Genomic DNA, 13,291 nt, shown 5'->3' on the forward strand with positions numbered 1-13,291 from the left:
GCTATACCAACTCTTTCGCTCAACTATCTGTCCTAATTCCGGACAGCATCGATATTTCTTTTGCTTTGCTTAGCAGCCTTCCTGCTCCAGAGTGGCCTATCAATTTACCGGACGTTGTGATTTCTGCCAAAGTCACGTGAGCTAGAAGCTAGATAGGCCACGCCTTTTAGAGCTTCCTACTCTACATAAACCAATAAACTCCTAATCAGAACGCCTTCCTGCTGGCCGTGGTGATTGCCAAATCAGAATTTATTCTATGGTCTGAATGTATTAGATGTCAAGGTCCCAGAATTTTCTCTGTACGCTTTTTACCCCGCCCTCTACTGGTTTGCCTGAGCTGGACTTGTTCTACATCGGGACCCTTGACTCTAAGCGACTAAGCTAAACGGCATCTATCTCTTTGTCTAGCTCTTTCTCCTCATATCTCTACTGGAGCTCCCATCTTTCTTTCGCAATTTCACTTATCTTTTCTATCTGTTGCTTTTCTTAATTTCGGGATTTCCACTGCAAAATCCTTACATTGGTTTCGTTCCTTGCTTTGCTCGGAATAGGCACTATCTTTGGAGGATATTCCAGGGTCATTTGATACCCATCCTTATTTTTTTTTTGAGCAGATTGCAGACTCGGCTATGGCATGTTAAGGCGACCAAGTTTTGAAGCCTAGGGAGAAGTAAAAAGACCATAACATCATCCTCCTAATGGCTATGGAGCAGGATGGTGACACTCTGATGGGAGAGGCAGGCCCCCATCTCCCCAGCGGTAGTGCTTCACATGGCCATCCTACCAGCAACCCCAGCATGCCAGCAATTCCAGGGAATCTCAACGGGGGAACTGACCCTTGGCTTGCCCCACCGCTTCTGGGGCAGTCTATGAATCTGCCTCTGCCTGCTCAATTGGGCGACCAGCATGCGGCTGCACCTGTTGCTCAAGCACAACCCACAGTGCCATCAAGTGCTCCGGAACAGTCAGCTGGACTTAGTGCTGCTGTCACTGAACCCGCCAAAAGAGCAGACAGCATCGTTGAGGAAACGTCAGACTGGTCCGAGGAGGATTTAGGGGCGCGTGTAGGGCTTCCTCTTGCGTCTCTACCGTCAGGGCTCTGCTATGATGTCCAGATGCGCTACCATTGTGAGGTGCGACCAACTGCAGATGTCCATCCTGAGGATCCACGGAGAATCTATTACATCTACAAGGAGCTATGCCGAGCAGGGCTCGTTGATGACCCCGAATCTTCAAGACCGCTTGTCGCACGACCTCTCAAACGTATTCATGCTCGCAATGCCACTGAGGCTGAAATCTCTCTCATTCACACCCCGGATCATTTTGCCTTTGTTGAAAGTACAAAAGGTAAAAGGGAATGCAATGGGCCTAGGTTTCTCCCGACATCAAGTTCTAACCATTATCACAGACATGTCCGATGATGAACTCATTGCTTTGGAGCATACGCGTGATTCGATCTATTTCAACAAGCTGACATTTGCTTCTTCCCTCTTATCAGTTGGAGGAGCGATTGAGACATGTCTAGCTGTAGCCACTCGCAAGGTTAAGAATGCCATAGCTGTTATTCGGCCGCCGGGGCACCATGCAGAACACGACAAGACTATGGGGTTTTGTCTGTTCAACAATGTTTCCATTGCGGCGCGTGTCTGTCAGAATAAACTCGGAGAAAGCTGCAGAAAAATTCTGATCGTCGATTGGTATGTCTTGTTCCCCACAATGTAACAAGGCCTTGCTAATTTGGTCAGGGATGTTCATCATGGTAATACCTGCAAATATCGGACTCAAGTATGGCATCTCATCATGCATAGGCAACGGTATTCAGAAAGCGTTTTACGATGACCCCAATGTTCTCTACATCTCCCTTCATGTTTATCAAGACGGAAAGTTTTATCCCGGAGGGGACGAGGGCGACTGGGACCACTGCGGGGCCGACGCTGGTATTGGAAAGTATGCATATCCGGAGATCTGCAGAAGCGAGCTCTGTGCGCTGATTCCCCGTCTAGGAATGTCAACATCCCCTGGCCTAGCCAAGGTATGGGCGATGGCGACTACATGTATGCTTTCCAGCAGGTTGTGATGCCCATTGCGCAGGAGTTCAATCCTGACCTGGTCATCGGTGAGTAATTTGTTTCCCAACAAGCACCTACTGAGACTGACTCTAGGCAGTTGCGTCCGGCTTTGATGCCGCTGCTGGTGATGAGCTTGGAGGCTGCTTTGTGACGCCCTCTTGCTACGCTCATATGACACATATGCTTATGACTCTCGCTCATGGCAAAGTTGCTGTGTGTCTTGAGGTCAGTACTACAGTCTATCTCAATTTGATTAACGCTGAACAAATTAGGGTGGTTACAATTTTAGATCAATTTCTAAGTCTGCCCTAGCGGTGACAAAAACACTCATGGGAGATCCACCTGACCGCCTACACTCGACACTTCCTTCAGATCTGGCAACTTCTACTGTGAGGCGTGTCATGATGATCCAGTCTCGCTATTGGCGCTGTATGTACCCGAAAGTGCCGCAGGAGCAGGGTCTTTGGACTGATAGGTTGCACGGTAAGGCAAACCAGTATCAGATCTAGGGCATGGTTTTAAACAGTCTACAGATGTCATTCGTGCCTATCAATCGAAGCAGCTATACGACAATTTCAAACTCACCTCCCTATACATCTATCGGACCTCGATCTCGAAATCGTTCGAGAATCAAGTCCTGGCGAGGTCAGTATAAGCATATTCAAATGAGACACAGGTGCTGATTCTACACAGTGCCAATTACTACCAAGCCGTGCCTCTTATTGTTATTTTCCATGATCCGTAAGCTCACCATATCCCGCAAAGTACGGGGAGTGATTAACAAAGAGCAGGCCTGAAATCATGGGCTTGCCTCATCCAGTCACCAACAAGCTCGAGGCCCATAACTGCTGGCTGGTATGTGCGATGGTCGTTAGGCTCAACAGCGTATGCTAACAAGGGCAAGGCTGATTGCATGAAGAACTATATCGGATGGGCCGTCGGGAAAGGCTACGCTGTCATTGATGTCAATATTCCCAAACACGTGACAATAGAGCCTGTAAGTATCATGGACTTTTCCTATGATGTTCCTCGCTGATGACTTGAAGACCACTGGAAAGTATGAAGACGAGGATGAGAATCGGCCTTCGGCTACCGAGGAATTGGCCGGATACCTGTGGGACAACTACATTGAGTAAGTTTTTGAGACGCCTTCTCCTAGGCAATACAGTTAACTGTCCTAGACCCAATGAGGCAACTGAGATATTTTTTATTGGCATCGGCAATGCCTTTTATGGCGTCGCGAATCTGTTAATCAACAGAGGTAGGATGGCCTTAGACAAATGGCTGAAGCAGCAGCTGACCAAGATAGACACTCTGTACAAACGGGTCAACGGTGTTATCTCATTTGTTGCTGAAAATCCCGTTCGAGCCATAGCCTCCCACACGCAGGTCTGGCTCTCACGGTGGTATAAAGACGTGAGTGTTGCCTTCTCCCGAGTAGCTCCTTGCCTCTGTTTTATAGCCTCGAACTGACAGATTCGCGCAGAACTCACTTGTCTTTGTGTCCCACACGCATGGTGTCTGGAATAATGTGGAAACACGGCGTAAGCCGTCCAAACGCTACGGACACCTGATCCAATCGCCCAAGGCCGGACTCAGTGAGATGCTGATGCATCATAAAGACGAGGTTTTCAAGTGGATCGAGGAAAGAGCTGATGAGGCTGAAAGTGAGGAGGAGGAGGAGGAGGAGGAGGAGACCAAGAGCAAGAGTAAAAGCAAGAGCCGGTCACCGACCAAGGAGAAGCCAGTTGATCTTCCTCCTGGGCCTGGATGAGCGGTGAATACGATATTCGGGCATGCATTGGTCTTGGGATAGTACATATCATACTAATGATCTCTTTTCTTTTCCTTATATCTCCCCTCGGATTTGAAGAGAATTTGGTCCCGCGGGTGTCTCAATCCGGTTCAGCACGTTGAATGCGGGATGCGACGTAATGGAACGCCATCAAGACAGTTTCCACTTGAAACCAGTCGATCTAGTCGCGTAGGATGATATCTGTAGGTTGTCGCTAGGGTAGACCTAGAAATTGATCTGACTTGTAACCATCCTAATTAAATTAGTTCAGCGTTAGTCAAACTAAGATCAAGACTGTTTCGCTGACCACGGGACACACAGCAACTTTGCCATGAGCGATCTCCACTGCACTCACGGCTGGGATGTTGCATGGAATCGCCTAGGTAGCTGCCCCAACGGCTACTCACGCCATAGTCTCAGTCTCTCAGACATAGAACAGCACTGAACGTCAATCCTGACAACCCAGATGGCGACCTCAACTCTCAACCCATGGATGATGTCAAAGTCCCAAAGGCAAAGGCATCGAAAGAAAATAAAAGAACAGGGAAAAAGAAAGATAGAAAATAAAAATAGAAAAATAACGAAAGCCCAGCCCTATACGAGCTCAGAACGCAGGTAGGGCTTCCCGATGGGGACCATAAGTGACACCTCACCAACCAGCGTATGGCATCCTTCGGTTTCCTGTCAGTTCGTCCAGAGTTCAACGCCATACCCAACCTATTTTTAGATTTCTGGCAGGTCCGTGATGATCAGAATCAGTACGGACCTGTTAGTCAGATGTAACTGTCTCAGTTGGAACCCCGCGGGGTACATCTCTCCTCCCATCGGTACTTGAACGGTAACAAATCAGGCCGAGGGCGGTTTTCCCTTCAGCAAATGATGCCCTTGCTCCTCGCTGACTGCCTTGTCTGGTCGAGTCCGACTACTATTCTGATGCTTTGCAGGTGACTGCTCTTGCATTACTAGATCCTTCGACATACCATGACATGACCAACCGAGTTCGGAAAGTTGAGACATGCATGCTTAATGCCCTTTTGGAGAGGGATTGTTTGCTCATTGGAGGCGGGGATCTACTCTGACTCGGGAATTTTAGTAATGAGGCCTCATGGACGACCAGGGAATGAGGAGGTGAGTGGGGAAGTCGCGATGGTTTTCAGGTTTGGTGGCCTTACGACGAGTGAAGAAGCATATGAGTGGACGGCATTCGACTCTTTTGTGGTAATGTCTTGGATTGAAGGGCGGATGGCCGGGGTTGATTGCATGATTTCGCCGGATGAACCGGGTGATACTGAGCCTCCAGGTGCATTTCTTGCTCTTGATTCTCATTTCTCAACACGAGATGTCTCAGTCATGACTTGACTCGGGATGGCAATGCTTGCGGTGATTGCCATCGCGATGTATGTCATGGCACCAACAGAGGTCGCAGAGGAACGTGGAGCATGAAGCTTCGAGCATGGCAAACCGCCATCTATAAGAACCCCTGTCGACCTCTCGCTCCATCTTCATCTTCGCCGTCACCATCACATCGAATCCAGAATAATCATCCTGAGAACTAAAGTTAAACATGCACTTCACCACTCCCCTCCTCGGCCTCGCGGCCCTCATTCCCCTGGCCTCAGCCGTCGGCAATGCCGTCGTGACAAACAAGTGCGACGCTCCAGTCTACCTCTGGTCTGTCGGCGGCTCCGTCGGCCCTAAGCAGACCATCCAGCCGGGCAAGTCCTACTCGGAGGCCCTGCACCACGATCCCGCGTCCGGCGGCATCGCGCTCAAGATCACCCGTACCGACAACGGCCTCTACGACGGCAGCCCCCAGCTCAACTGCGCGTATACCCTCGACGGCCAGACCGTCTGGTACGACTTGAGCGACGTCTTTGGTGACCCGTTCTCCGGCAGCGCCCTTGTGGTGAAGCCAGCTACAGGCACCTGCCCGTCTATTTGCTGGCCGAACGGCGTCTCGCCTGGTGGTAGCCAGGTTAAGAATTGCGACGCGAATGGCGATATTGTGCTTACACTTTGTGCAGAGGGTTGTTAGTTTGAGTTGGGTCTATTCAGGGCTGAGTTGAAACGGAATTAGGATGAGTGTGGTGATCAATGTGGAGGGTGCTCTCTGGGGGATTATGAGTTAGGATCTCTTCATCAAATCAATGATTGAATGAACTTTAATTGCTCCTTCGGTAATGGTTTCGACTAAAACAGAGAGCGAGGACCATGTATTCTCTTAAAGAATTTATGATACCAGGCTCTGCGCAGTCTCGATGATGAATGCGTCCTTCTCGACAACCCTCAATGTTTGAAAAGAGTTCAAGCATATCTGAAGGCTTACCATGTGTCTACCCAAAGGAAACCCTAGACGTCGCAGTAGCAGGTGAGACCGTGGAAGCGATTACGTATTTATGTAAGTGTAAGGGTTCATACCCGGCTAACGGCAACCTCCTCCATTGTAAACCCGCTTGACGATATTCTATCCTCATGCTCCACCGCAAACACTGATGCCCCAGTATAGAACGCTTGGCCTTCAACCTGGACAACTACTGCGTTGAGGCACCCACCATCTACTTTATCAATAGTCACTTCCTCCACAATCTCAGCACTGAAAGCTCCTGTCCCGAAACGATTGGAAACCAAGGAGTTATACGCCCAGCGCTGGCCCAGAGACCTTAATCCCTTTGCATAAGCGAGCGCCATCCGCGCTATCACGCACGACCCCGTAGGCGATCGATCAATCTGATTCTCTGCAAAGTAGCACAATCCCGTCTCCGCGCCTTGCACATCATCCGGTTGAAACCCAAGTGTGTCGTCCACAATCATCACCGAGTAGAGGAATGCTAAGCGCTGGTCGTGCGGATGCTGCACCGCAGCCTGAACCTCCGCCAGGCCCATGAGACAAGGTTTGAGTTTCTGAATGCAGCGCGTCATTGCATCGAGGTCCAGATCCCGCAAACCACCGCTGAAGCCGAGCTCGCTCGCCTGGACAATGGCGTAGAATGCGCCGCCGTAGCTGATATCCAGCACGATGGAGTCTCTGTCCCTCAGCTCGGGCCAGCGGATTTCCGGAGCAACGGGAACCGTCATCTGAATTCGTGTTGCGAACGCAGGTGTGGATAGAAACGTCACCGGTCGCGAGGGGTCGGATTTCCGCCCATCAGCCGTGACAGGGACCGTCACTCGCACCACACCGCAGGGGGCGTGGATGTCTAATTTGACGGTCTGCGTGTCTACCTCGAAGACGAGGTCCTGGCGGCGAGGGAATACAGAGTAGTCGTGCGTGTCGACGAGGAAGCGGCCCAGTGCGATGGTTGCGTGTCCGCACATGGTCGAGAACCCTTCGTTGTGGATAAAGAGGACCCCAATGTGCGCGGCCCCGGATGAGACCAGCTCGGTCTCGGGGCGAATGATGGCGCCGTACATCCCGTTGTGACCGCGAGGTTCGAGCATCAGACATTTGCGGATGTGGTCGTGGTGCTGTTTGGCTTGGTCTCGTTGCTCGAGGAGAGTCCCGGAGAGTGGTGGGAAGCCGGAGTAGATGATGCGGGTGGGTTCTCCAGTGGTGTGCATGTCGATGCAGCGGATGGGCTGGTTAGAGCTAGTCTCCTCAAGAAATTGCACTATATCCATGACGAAGGTTCTGGTACCTTTTATCTAGTGAGTGATGATTGAATCCTGACTGTGATGATGGATGTACCTGATGATGCAGGTTCTCCGCAGCTATCAGTTCAAGGTGGGGTACGCTTTTATGCATTCTACGCTAACAATGCTCAATGTTAAGGAGCAATTAGCCGTTACCGTTGAATAGGCCCCTGAAACTATCCTTGAGGGAGGCTAATCATGAACCTAGGTTGTTGTTGGGTCCCATCAATTCCCTTTGCCCAGATAATCATATTGACAATACAGGGATCAGCCTCCAGTCTCTAAACCAGCTGTAGAAAAGAAGACCTGGAGAGACATATGTCAAGAAACGGTTCCTCTGTCAATCAAATCTTGAATGGGTACCAACTATATTGCTCCTAAGGGTCACCCACTGAGCAATGCGTAAATCCGCGGCTGATTACTTGTATATACTCTTTATCAAAGTTATGAACCAGCAATGTCTGACTAAGGGTGCAATGCATGGGCTCATGTACTGTCTAACATTCTAGGCAATGCTCAATAGATATGTTCTTTAATTTTGTTCTCAATCAGTGCTTATTATCGCAAGGACATGGGCACATAAGTGGCTGTAGAGCTGGAACCGTCTGACCGAGGGTATGGTGTCTGGATCATTCACTCCCTTAGTCGAGGTATAAGTTAACCCTCTTAAGAGTGTACGGGTAACTACTTATGTATATGCTAGAAAGGTCCACTATACTATGAGAGTGAACAAGGCTATGCTTACTTATAATAGAAACCATACCATCCGCAATTAGTATTCATATTCCCCAACCCCTATTGGCATGGTTCTGAAGATCTTCAACAGTATACGAGTGGTGCAAGATGTAGATACATAGTGCATCCACATAGAACAATATTGTTTTCAGGGTTTCAAGCCGGCTGATTCTTTCGGTCGATACTCCGTATGTCTCAGACCCTTCACTTCCCCCTGATGATAAACAATTCAATATTCCTGAGGATGTTCGAAAGAGTGAGTGAAACTACTGATTCACCGCCTGGTTGCCCGAGGCATCATGCCTCACCGCCTCCTTAATGGGGATGTCTCGCGTCAACTCTCATCATTATCCCTCATCACCTTAAATCAACCTGGAATTTATCACCTACATACTGTGCATGTGATTCCCATCATATACTCTTCATTTTCTGTTTCCTATGGATGTTTGATTTCCTCAATTCCAATTACTTTCCATACCTACATGTACATATCGCCCCTTTTTTTGTCCGTTCATAGATTTCTCCGTGCTGTCCCTCTTTTCTCCAGGGTCTTATCCTTGCGTAATCGCGCAATAGTCCAGTACTTAGCTCCGGGGCCACTGCTTAAACTCCGCCAGCAATTTGCCTAGCGGCTTTCCTTTGGGCAACCCTCGCGCATCGCATGCCTCCAAGGTCCTTTCCATCTCTCCGCCCGTGGAACTCTGGAGGTTTCTATTTCAATCCTGGTCATCTTCGCTCATTCTCACTCGTGCCTTCTATCGCCTCAACGGCGATTGCCCCTCATTTTTCGTCTTCGCTACGTCGTCGCTTGGATTGCCCTCAGTTCCTGCTGTCACGCTGTTGGCCTCGTCACACCCTTCCCCGGTCTACTGTCGCTCCTTTCTCAACTGCGGCCGTCACCATGGGCTCCATCCAACGCATTACGGAGCATTTGGAAAAGCCAGAGCTCGATGACCGCTCCTATCGAGTTATTCGGTTGTCAAACAAACTGGAAGCGCTCTTAGTCCATGATCCTGAAACGGACAAGGCTAGCGCATCCGTCAATGTCAATGTGGGAAACTTTTCAGATGCAGATGATATGCCAGGAATGGCTCATGCTGTAGAGCATTTACTCTTCATGGGGACAAAAAAGGTAGGTTGCACATACACGTGTCGAACATCAGGGTTTCTTTTGAGGAAGTTCAAATGACTGACTTCGTGGCGACCTCATAGTTCCCGAAAGAAAACGCGTACAATCAATATCTCGCCTCACATTCTGGCTCGTCGAATGCATACACAGCAGCCACGGAGACGAATTATTTTTTTGAAGTGTCTGCTACGGCCGACTCGGGGGATGGACAGCCCAATGGCCAATCCTTGACTAACGGCACGACCAACGGAACAACCAATGGAACAACCAACGGCGCCTATGCGTTCGCGGAGTCGGACACTTCGGAGCCCTCGTCCCCTCTGTATGGAGCTCTCGATCGCTTCGCACAGTTCTTTGTGTCCCCCCTTTTTCTGGAGTCTACTTTAGATCGTGAGCTGCGTGCGGTGGATTCGGAGAACAAGAAAAACCTCCAGAGTGATTTGTGGCGCTTGATGCAGTTGAACAAATCGTTGTCCAACCCGGCCCACCCTTATCACCACTTCTCGACCGGTAACCTCAAGACCTTGAAGGAGGACCCTCAGCAGCGTGGCTTAGAAGTCCGCAGTGAGTTTATCAAGTTCTACCAGAAGCATTATTCAGCGAACCGAATGAAATTATGTGTGCTCGGGCGAGAGTCTTTGGATGAGCTTGAAAAATGGGTCGAAGAGCTGTTCTCCGAAGTGGAGAACAAGGACTTGCCGCAGAATCGATGGGACGATGTTCAACCCTGGAGGCACGAGGATTTGGGCATTCAAATCTTCGCTAAGCCCGTCATGGATACCCGCTCCTTGGACATCTACTTCCCGTTCCTGGATGAGGAAACGCTCTACGAGTCTCAGCCGAGCCGGTATATCAGTCACTTGATTGGCCACGAAGGACCTGGCAGCATTTTGGCTTATATCAAGGCGAAGGGATGGGCTAACGGCTTGTCCGCCGGCGTCATGCCCATCTGTCCCGGAGCGGCCGCTTTCACCATCTCGATTCGGTTGACAAAAGAGGGCCTGCAGCAGTACCGAGAGGTAGCTAAGGTGGTCTTCCAGTATATCGCGATGCTGAAGGAAAGGGAGCCGCAGCAGTGGGTTTTCGATGAGATGAAGAACATGGCCGAAGTTGAATTCCGCTTCAAGCAGAAATCCCCTGCCAGTCGATTCACCAGTCGACTCAGCAGCGTCATGCAGAAGCCCCTTCCCAGAGAATGGCTTCTCAGTGGTTCTCTCCTGCGCAAGTTCGACCCCGATCTTATCAAGAAGGCTTTGTCATACCTTCGGCCTGACAACTTTCGGCTGATCGTTGTCTCCCAGGAGTATCCAGGAGACTGGGACTCCAAGGAGAAGTGGTACGGTACCGAGTACAAAGTGGGCAAGATACCCGAGGACTTCATGGCCGACATCCGCGAAGCCTTGGACACCACTCCAGAGACCAGACTGTCTGATCTTCATATGCCCCACAAGAACGAGTTCGTCCCAACTAGACTCTCGGTGGAGAAGAAAGAAGTATCAGAGCCAGCGAAGACGCCCAAACTCATTCGCCATGACGACCATGTGCGCCTCTGGTTCAAGAAGGACGACCGTTTCTGGGTCCCCAAAGGCACCGTCCATATCACGCTCAGAAACCCCCTGGCATGGGCCACCCCTGCAAACTTGGTAAAGTCGAAGCTGTATTGCGAACTTGTCAAGGATGCTTTGGTGGAATACTCATACGATGCGGAACTTGCTGGGCTTGACTATCACCTTTCCGCCAGTGTCTTTGGATTAGACGTGTCTGTTGGGGGTTACAACGACAAGATGGCTGTTCTACTGGAAAAAGTGTTTACGAGCATGCGCGACCTGGTTGTTAATCCGAATCGCTTCCATATCATAAAGGAACGCTTGTCTCGGGGATATCGCAATGCAGAGTATCAACAGCCGTTCTATCAAGTCGGTGATTATACCAGATATCTGACCTCTGAGAAGACATGGATCAACGAGCAATACGCGGCTGAATTAGAGCATATCGAAGCGGAGGATATCTCCAGCTTCTTCCCCCAACTACTCAGCCAGAATCATATTGAGGTCCTTGCGCATGGCAACCTGTACAAGGAGGATGCCCTTAAGATGACGGACTTGGTGGAAAACATTCTGCAAAGCCGCCCTCTGCCCCAGTCACAATGGCATGTGAGGCGAAACATTATCATCCCTCCTGGAAGCAATTTTATCTATGAACGCACGCTCCGAGACCCCGCCAATATCAACCACTGCATTGAGTATTATGTTTACGTTGGAAGTATCACGGATGACATGCTTCGAGCAAAGCTTCTGCTGTTTGCGCAGATGACAGATGAACCGGCCTTTGACCAACTTCGGAGCAAGGAGCAGCTTGGATATGTTGTTTGGAGTGGCGCACGCTATTCTGCTACGACCATTGGTTATCGAGTCATTATCCAGAGCGAGCGTACGGCCGAGTATCTCGAGTCGCGTATCGATAACTTCCTTATTCAAACAGGAGAGACATTGGAAAATATGTCGGAGAAGGATTTCGAGGGTCACAAGCGCAGCGTGATCAACAAGAGGCTGGAGAAGCTCAAGAATCTGAGCTCCGAGACATCGCGGTTCTGGAGTCACATCGGCTCGGAATATTTCGACTTCCTGCAGAATGAAAGCGATGCGGCCAACGTCAGGGCTTTGACTAAGGCTGATATCGTGGACTTTTATAAGCAGCTTATTGACCCTCGCTCACCCACCCGGGGTAAGCTTTCAATATACCTGAACGCCCAAGGGGGTGCGCACGCCAAACTCGAAGGTAAAGACCAGCAGTCCCGGCTAGTGTCACTGCTTGGAAAGCAATTGGAGGGCGCCGGATTTGCCGTGGATACGAGCCGCCTGAGCTCTGTATTTGAGAGCGCTGATCTCTCTGCTAGTGACGCAGACCAGCTTCTCGCCGTTTTGAAGAAGTTCCTGCTCTCTGAAATGAGCTTATCAGAGCAGCAGACAGCACTGGTGCTTGAGCAAGCGCGACAGAACATTGGTCTTCATGCGAAGCAACTTGGCATTGAAACTGTCGAAAAGGATTCCAAGCCTGTGACTAATGGCGTTGGCCAGCCCAAGACTGATAGAAAGGTGACCTACATTACCAACGTGCCTGAGTTCAAGGCACGCATGGTTATGAGCGCTGGACCCATCGCGGTCACAGATATTACCGAGTTTGAGGATTTCGACGCCAAACTCTGATGTCTTCGGAAATATATTCTCAGGTTTTTTTTTCCATAGATGTGAATTAACTCAACCTATAAGCATTTGCTGGGTATGTCGCATGGTTGAGGTCGGCAGTTCGGGGGTTCATGGTGCTACACGGGTTCGGTAGATTCGACTTCAAGAGTTGGGCACTTGTATCAGAAATCTAGGTACTAAACAATTTCAGGTTGTTAGACTACTAAGATGGTCCCGCGAAATTGGGTTAGCGTGTCCTAACCGTAACTTCTTGTGCTTTCCCAATACTGGGGATTCTCCCCGACCTATCTTCACCTCAACTTCTGGGTGCTTCTTTTTCGCTCCTTTATTACAAATCAAGATATGGCTAGCGGGAAGTGCGGGGCCAAAGCCATCAGTTCATGATGGTGTCAAAGCGATCAAAAATGAGCCTGTACACCTCGGAGTTCGGATATAAGAAGCTGCTTGAAGTATTGAGGACGTTTTGATTAAGTTCATCGTATAGGCTGGGCCCCTACCTCGCCCCCTTATTAATTCGTAGTGCTGTACTGTAGCTTAGCCTAGTCATTTAGGTAAAGGAAGATGACCACCTAGAGGAAAACGCAGATCGTGCAGTGATTGGTTGAGTCGTATTCAACATTGATTTCAAATCCGATCTGTTTTATCCCGAATATTAATTGTTTTATAATCTTCCGCCATTCTAAACCACTACAATTGGTTAATTCTTGTACAATGGTTTCATCTTTTG

The 13,291-nt window shown here is 49.7% G+C and overlaps 4 protein-coding genes across 4 annotated transcripts; 3 read left to right on the forward strand and 1 right to left on the reverse strand.

The window, feature by feature from the left end:
- Positions 1-20: 20 nt before the first annotated feature.
- On the forward strand, positions 21-4,447 carry hdaA (histone deacetylase hdaA). The gene is made up of 16 exons (XM_077804719.1): positions 21-299; positions 409-1,347; positions 1,409-1,697; positions 1,746-1,759; positions 1,809-1,947; positions 2,004-2,116; positions 2,167-2,294; positions 2,342-2,552; positions 2,603-2,714; positions 2,763-2,810; positions 2,861-2,924; positions 2,974-3,066; positions 3,116-3,201; positions 3,251-3,330; positions 3,379-3,485; positions 3,556-4,447. The coding sequence occupies exons 2-16, from the start codon at positions 699-701 to the stop codon at positions 3,841-3,843; spliced, it is 2,421 nt and encodes an 806-aa protein (XP_077660857.1). The 5' UTR covers positions 21-299; positions 409-698; the 3' UTR covers positions 3,844-4,447.
- Positions 4,448-5,428: 981 nt separating this feature from the next.
- AFUA_5G01990 (putative BYS1 domain protein) lies at positions 5,429-5,899 on the forward strand (the record flags this gene model as incomplete). The annotated part of the gene is made up of 1 exon (XM_743050.1): positions 5,429-5,899. One exon carries the CDS (start codon positions 5,429-5,431, stop codon positions 5,897-5,899), a length of 471 nt encoding a protein of 156 aa, XP_748143.1.
- Positions 5,900-6,276: 377 nt separating this feature from the next.
- On the reverse strand, positions 6,277-8,525 carry AFUA_5G02000 (putative proline racemase; the record flags this gene model as incomplete). The annotated part of the gene is made up of 2 exons (XM_743049.2): positions 7,546-8,525; positions 6,277-7,495 (listed from the first exon to the last, which is right to left on the reverse strand). Exon 2 carries the CDS (start codon positions 7,480-7,482, stop codon positions 6,277-6,279), a length of 1,206 nt encoding a protein of 401 aa, XP_748142.1. The 5' UTR covers positions 7,483-7,495; positions 7,546-8,525.
- A 70-nt stretch (positions 8,526-8,595) lies between these two features.
- Positions 8,596-12,805, forward strand: AFUA_5G02010 (uncharacterized protein). Its single transcript, XM_077804720.1, has 2 exons — positions 8,596-9,361; positions 9,442-12,805. The coding sequence occupies exons 1-2, from the start codon at positions 8,891-8,893 to the stop codon at positions 12,562-12,564; spliced, it is 3,594 nt and encodes a 1,197-aa protein (XP_077660858.1). The 5' UTR covers positions 8,596-8,890; the 3' UTR covers positions 12,565-12,805.
- The last annotated feature ends 486 nt before the right edge of the window (positions 12,806-13,291 follow it).

The sequence above is a fragment of the Aspergillus fumigatus genome, chromosome 5 (assembly GCF_000002655.1).
Source record: "Aspergillus fumigatus Af293 chromosome 5, whole genome shotgun sequence".
NCBI classification, from domain to species: domain Eukaryota; kingdom Fungi; phylum Ascomycota; class Eurotiomycetes; order Eurotiales; family Aspergillaceae; genus Aspergillus; species Aspergillus fumigatus.